This window comes from Apium graveolens, chromosome 5, assembly GCF_009905375.1.
Source record: "Apium graveolens cultivar Ventura chromosome 5, ASM990537v1, whole genome shotgun sequence".
In the NCBI taxonomy this organism is placed as follows: Eukaryota; Viridiplantae; Streptophyta; class Magnoliopsida; order Apiales; family Apiaceae; genus Apium; species Apium graveolens.
Window position 1 is genome coordinate 315741929 of NC_133651.1, and position 7639 is coordinate 315749567.

Below are 7639 nucleotides of genomic sequence, written 5' to 3' on the forward strand. Positions count from 1 at the left end.
ATCTCCACTAACTTATTCTATAAAGTGCTAAGCTAATTTTGCAGGCGGAAAGTGATAGGAAATTAAAAATTGAATAAATTATAGTGGGGATTTTCTTTTGCTATGAATTTAATTGTTGCATGCAATTTTTAACGAGACAACATCACATGAAAGGAATGATGATTAAAGGAATTCAACAGATTTCTTCACAAAGGCATTTCCTACCACTTCATTTAAGAAATTAGTACACATGATCGGGATGTGCAGACTTCGAGATCTATGTTGGTATTCATAGTCATGTCAAAATGAGGGAAGATATAATACACTCATTATTACACATGCAACACATGTACTCTTTTTCCTTCACTAGGGTTTTTTTCCACAAGGTTTTTTCTAATAAGGTTTTAACGAGGTATGGTGTTCTTATGAGTTATCTAAGGGGGAGTGTTATGTAATAAATAGATGACTCTTAGCCTTTCATATAGTTATCTTTATTACTAGCAACCTTTGGTTCAACATTTTTCTTGTAACATCCCTTCCACTAGTCTGTATAAGGTTTGCTTGTACTTTATTTATGATAGTGAATTACAAGATGATCTCTTTCATTACTATCTAGCTCTGTCTTAATCTCTTATATATATATATTATTTATAACACTCCTTACATTAGTTTTGAACTACGAGTAATCTTCGTAAAGGTGTAAGTATAAAGTTCACAAAGTAAGACAAACTATCCAAACTTGATGACTTTTATCTTTCGACCTCCTAAGAGAAAACATGCCCAATTTTGAAATTCAGTTGGACCGAAAACCCCCCAAAAATCTAGATAGAGTTAAAACTATTGTTATGAATGAGTTAAACTGTTTCTGAGTTATTCGATCTCGACTCATAAAATATTTGAATTCAGCTCGGTTTTATCTCTTGACCTCATAAGAAAAAACAGGCTCAAATTTTGAAATTTAGCTGGAACAAAAAAACTCAAAATATCAAATAAATCAGAAATTAGAATTGTAAATGGGTCAAATCGTTCATGAACCGCTCGATCTCGGCTCATAAAGTATTTGAATTCGACTCAATAACAATTGAGCCAAGTTCGAACTCGAGTTTTTCAAATTTTTTATCGAGTCGTGCTCGAACTTTATCCAGTTTGTATAATTTTTAATTTTTTTATTAAAAATATATTTTTATATAAATACTTAGAATTGCATTTATATTTTATATATTTAATCAAATCAAACTCGATCCAAACCCATTATATTTTGAGTTTTTATTAATATTTGGTGATATATATATATATATATATATTCAAGTTTTTGAGTTGAATCAGTATCAAACTTTTTACGAGCGAAGTCTTTTACTCGTGTTCAAGTTGAATCTGACAATACTTACACGCCTGGCCAACCTTAGCGATTCAATCTCTTACCTCCACCACAAAAATTTACAAACCTTCATGATCTTCAATATATATTCACAGTAAGAAAATTATATACCCCACATTAATTTTCGTAATGTGTAAAAAATGATAGTTAAGGTAATGATATATACCATTTTTGAATAAAAAAAATTTTTATTCACAATTTTTTTTACGAAAGCTATCATTTTTTTGCACTTTAAAATACAAGTAAATATCAAAATTACAACTTTTGAAATGAACAAAACATTTTACAATTTAAAATTAAATATTAATATTATTTTTGGTCTTTTATAGTTATTAACTTCCCTTTATTCAATGACATAACAACAAATTTCTATTAATGATATTAAATTTCTATTACTAAAATATATATTATGTATGCCACTTGAGAAAAAGATACACCATGTACTTATATAATTATCATGAATAGGCGTGTATGTATTTTGGATTTATAATTCAACGTGGTCTTGTTTATTATTGGCTTATCTCGTATACTAATAAGTTAGCTTATTTCTACTTTGTTTCAATATTTTTATAATAATATAAAATTCGGAAAATGGTCATTCTCTAACATCTTACATCTTGAGGTTTTTAAGTAAATTATTTCTTATCATGGTATCAGAGCTCAGCTGGTAAATGACTCAGGTTCGATCCCTGTCAATCCTAACATTTCTCACAATTTATGAGGGACACAAAAGGCAAATTTATGCCCCAAAGATGGGCGCCCGTGTTACACTGTTCAACCCATAAATAGGTTTTCTTTATGCCCCGAAAATGGGCACCCGTGATCCACTTTTCAACCCATAAATGGGCTTTCGAGTGATGAGGAGTGTTAGAATAATATAAAATCGTGAAACGGGGTATTTTCTAATATTTTGAGATTTTAGAGTAACCATGGGTTTTCGAGTGACGATAGGAGTGTTAAAATAATATAAGATCCTCAAAAGGACCATTCGTCTCTAACACCCTAACGACCATTCTCTAATAGTTTGAGATTTTAGAATAACTGATTTTTTGACAAATATTAATCCAGTATTTTAATTAGATATATATACATATATAATTTTAAATATTAATAACAAACTAGTATAAAACCCATAAATAGGTTTTCGAGTGATGGTGGGTGTTAGAATAATATCAGATCCTGAAAATGATCATTCTCTAACACCTTCAAATTTTAGAGTAACTGGTTTCTTAACAAATATTAATCCAGTATTTTAAGTATATATATATATATATAATTTTAAATATTAATAACAAACTAGTATGAAATTTTGTAAATGATTTCTTGAAAAATACTAATCCAGTATTTTAATTATATGTATATAATTTTAAATATTAATAACAAACTAGTATAAAATTTTAAGTTAAAATTATAAACATTTCGAATCATTATTCTAGTAATTTTTACTGTTAATAATAAAGTGATATAATTTAAATATATTATTTTAGAACTTTTTAATTATTAATTCCTTTATTTTAATTTTTAAAATTATAATATAAAATCGGCCCCTCCAAAGCTCTGCTTCGTTACAATTTGCTAGTATTTCTAAAAATGGCGAATTCTCCTAGAATAAATAATCGGTTCATAATTAATTTAAACCAAACCAGAATTATAAGAGCATTTTTAGATATAAAAACTTGGCAATTTGAAATACATTATATCAGAGAAAATATGCATGCATGAGTAGACATTAATGATGTACAAATTGACTCTTACACCAACGTCTCTACACATAATATGGTCACATATATTTCTGGAAAAGACAGAACCATAAAATGGAGAGCAAATGTACAGATGCATGCGCGCTTGTCCGCTAATTAACAATACATATGAGCATGCGACCGAGTACTTAATTGGCGTCAATGAGAGACAGAAAAACATCTTCGGGACAAGGTATGATGATCCCGGTGGTGTAATCGAAACCGAACTCTTCTGCAGCTTCTTGAAGGAGTGCTTGAAACACAGGGATAGTCAAGAGCGAAATAGGAACAACGTACCTGCTTCTGTTATTCCCAACGTATGCTACAAAGTGGCCCTTTGGAACGTCTAAGGGAAACCCTAATTGTTCACCAATACTAGTATAATAATTTCCAACCACTAAGCTTTTCTTTGCAAAACCTGAGCACCTCTTTAGGATTTGCTTCAAGATTGCTGCTTGCCGCAAACTACTGTGTGACTTTCTTAACCCCATTTCTATATATGCTATAGCTAATTGAGTTTCGGAGACTAAAGGTTAGCTAGGGTTTAAGGTGATATTGTATATCTAGTGTACTGCTGTGGGAGGAGTTTTAGTTCTGCATACAAATCAGCTGATAGACAGAAGTATATATAGAGAACAAGTAGCTAGCTCCCAGCTGCTGCGAATTAATTATAGGCTTGAGGGAAATTAAAGTTAAGTTGGTATTGTTTGCCCTCTCCTTTACTTTCCAAAATAGATACTATTATTATATTTTCTGTATAATCCTTGTCGTTTTGTTAATTGAAATTTTAGTCGACAACTCATGCATCAATGAATAGCACACACTTTAAATACCATTCAGTTTATATTATTTATTTTACTTGTTAAACCCACTGTCATTTACTTCATAGGTGAATAAACATGCACATATAAAGCCAGGTGTGTATCTCTGGCAATTCTGCTGATATATACTATAATATAATAACCGATATGAGCTATAATTTGATTCAACGATTATTCCATAATTTTGGTTATTAAAATAATAAATAAATAGTGTTATTTATTCTTTAAACTAGTAAATTGTTAAACTACTGGACACAGTCCTATTAAACTACGACCATAATTTATCCATATATCCGCTAAACTACTAAGTTGTTAAACTAATAGACATAATCTACTTATCCTACTAAACTACGATCACAAATTATCCTATAATTTTAATTATAAATTTATAATTAATATATATTTATATATATATTTTTAAATTATAATATGACGGAATCTTTTTAAATTATAATATGACGGAATAAATAAAAAATTTAAATATTAACGGGAACCCGTGCGGGATTTAAGCTAGTATATATAATACTTCTTCTAATATATTAATTTTTATTTTGTTCTGTTTGTTTCTTTAGTACAGATACTGTTAAAATAAAAATCAGAAAAATGTCATTTGTAAACTAAAAGAATGCCCCACAAGTAGCCTCAAGAATTGGTATAACTTATTGTTTAAAAAGGTATATAAAAACAAAACTGCATATGTACAGAAGAAAAGAAGACGAAACAGAAGCATAATTCTGAAAATATAATGCCGACAGATGATGATATCTAGGACTAGGAGTATTACTACAGAAAGAATTTGAGGAAGAAGAGAGAGGTCTTATCACTGTCATCTACATATTTTATGTTTCCAAATCAATCAATAAAATGTTTGGACTATGGTGAGGCAAGATCAGTTTTGATTTTTCTTTAAATTCCAGATGTAGGGGCTAGCAGTAACAACAAATATTGAAGGCCCCTTGGACAGATGGGGGTCATGCAAATAAGTGAGTGAACGTTATGCAGATATACGTTATGCAACAGTACTTAACAAAACCTCCATTGTCCCATTCATATAATCCATCCAATACTAATAAATGTTTCGTCCCATATGTAACATGTTCTCATGAACAAGTTTTTTCCTCTCCTTTATCGATTGTATTTTTATTTTCGAAATGCTTTTTTGATTGCTATCGCGTATTAAAATTATATATTATATCTTAGAAACTTTTACTTAAATTTTATGTGACTAGTAACATGCAGTGGTAGTACATATGGCTCCTAGAAGGACTGAGTCTGGACTCCTAACTCCATCCAGTCCCGCATACCACTATTCCAGATTACCTAATCCCCTCGGCCCAATCTTTGGGAGCCCCGACACGTGAGATACGTGCCCAAACTCATGATAGAGACAACTGTCATTATCAATCACGAGAACAATCAGAGCACATGCCAGGAGATCCTTAAAACATTCCTCAACCATTCTCATCCTGACACGTGTAAGGCATCCAACCCATCCCGGTGTTCTCCGCTCCTAGAACCAACAGTTACGATTCACAGGTACCAACCCCTAAACCCTATCATTGGGCTATAAATAGGCCCAATGAGGAAAGGTTTTGGGGTTAATCACTCTCATACACCCATATACACACAACCACCTTTCATTCTTATATATCTTCATCTTCCCCAAAGTAAGTTCTTACTCTCACACCGCAGGCGCCGCGGAACTCAAACCCCCATTCCGGTGTTATTTTACAGATACCCCACAACTACACCACTACCGCGACAAAGGATCCAGGCACGGCGTCAAAGGAGCAGCTCTGTCATTGGGAGTTATCATTTGGCGCTAGAAGGATGGGCTCTCCATCATGGGGTCTCGGTGCCCCTGGATTCACTTTCACCAGTGAACTCTTGAAAGAGTCCATTTCTTTAACTTGTAAGAACCCAAGCAACCAAACTCTCTCATAAATATGAATGTATTTTATTTAAGCCACGTTTGTGTGTGCCCGTTATTTTAGGCCATATTTGTGTGAGCCCTGTTTCATTGATTTAAGCCACGTTTGTGTGTGCTATTGATAGTTTCGATTGTTTTAGAACCCCAAATTTGTTTTGTCCGCATATTGCCTTTGTGTTCTAAGACTCAGCTGCGCCATAGTCTAATGAGCCCCAGAAAGTTGTTTGAACTAGTCCCAGAAAGTTGTTTGTTGTTGTTCTGGATAGTTTTCGTTCTTTTCAAAAGGCAATCTTAAATCGATATTGTTAGCTTCAAATTTTGGTTAGTTGTTGTTAGTACATTTGAAACAATGGCAAGAGTAGGAAAAAATATCGTTGGGAGACCCTCTGCTAGTACCCAGGTCCAGGTTTCGGACCACTCCCAAGCTCAGGACCCGGGAGCTGACCGAGACTTACTCCAGGAGCAACCATTGCCACCCCCCACCCCGCATTCTGGAGAGAGTGGTAAATCATCGGGACGCCAGGAGCCTTATTGAGCTAAACCAATACAAATATACTAATGTCCCGGTGGCTAAGAACACATGGCCAACCTCACCAGCAATGAGCTAGCAGAAGCAATCCGGCTCTACAAACAAGAGCAAGCCCGGGTCCTGGAGGAAGCCGAACTAGAGGAGGAACCGGAAGAGTCCGGGGACTCCCACCAATCCCGGAGATCTGTCTTTGACCGCATTGGAGCTAAAGGGAAGAAGAACGAAAAAGATCAGGGCAATAAGAAAGAAACTAAAGCAGCGAAGTAGAAGAAGTTGGAAAAGATGAAAGAATTAATCGGAAGGGAAGGGAAGCAAAGCTTGATCTAAAGATTCAAAAAAGAATGCAGCTTAAAGAAGAAAAGCACCTGGCCAAGTCCAGGACCAAGAGGATCTGGAGGGAACCCGCCCCCGAGGTCATTTCTGATGATGATGAGGAGAAGCAGAAGGATCTCAAAGATATGATCTATGAACTACAAAGGAAAATGTAAAACGACTCTGAAATGGAAATTGGGGAAACTCTAACACCTTTCAGCCACTTATTGGAGGCTATTCCCCGACAGAGGGACCTGAAGCACTATAACTTTGATTCTTTTGATGGCTTAGGGGACCCTGAAGAACGCTTGAATTACTTTGTGCAGATTGCGCAGATATACTACTACAATGATCTGATAAAGTCCGGGTTCTTCGCATCAACTCTTAAAGGAGGGGCCCAAAGGTGGTTGAGAAGGATACCCTACCGAAGCATCCACAGCTGGAAATAGTTCCGCGAAGTCTTTCTTAGGAGGTTCTGGGCAAAACAAAACATATGAGATGCACATGTGTCACCTGGAAACCATCTGGCAACATGACAATGAATCTCTCTCATCCTATATATTGCGTTTCCAGGTTGCAATCAACAAGATCTCGAACTTGGACGAGCGGGAGGCTCTCAGCATCTTCCAAAGAGCATAATGAAAGATACATAGTACAACTTATCAACAAGGAGCCCCAGAGTTTGGCGGCAGCCTACTCCATGGCTGCCAAATTCATCAAAGAAACTGATGTACTCCAAATTATGAGGATAACCCAGAATGGGGGATCTGGGAGCAAGAATTCTGATGACCGACCAAAAGGGGTTTACCATTAGGACAAAAAAATCAAGTAAAACCAGTAGAATCAGGAGAGACATACTACTCCAATATTCCAAAGGCTCGGTCCTAGGACGGAGTCCAAAAGTGACCCGAGGCCAGTTAAGTAGTCCCGGTAGCCAAAGCAGGAGCCAGA

The 7639-nt window shown here is 34.8% G+C and overlaps 1 protein-coding gene across 1 annotated transcript; it reads right to left on the reverse strand.

Moving 5' to 3' along the window:
- Positions 1 to 3245: 3245 nt before the first annotated feature.
- LOC141661312 (protein SMALL AUXIN UP-REGULATED RNA 51-like) lies at positions 3246 to 3667 on the reverse strand. Its single transcript, XM_074468296.1, has one exon. It carries the CDS (start codon positions 3585 to 3587, stop codon positions 3246 to 3248), a length of 342 nt encoding a protein of 113 aa, XP_074324397.1. The 5' UTR covers positions 3588 to 3667.
- Positions 3668 to 7639: the final 3972 nt, after the last annotated feature.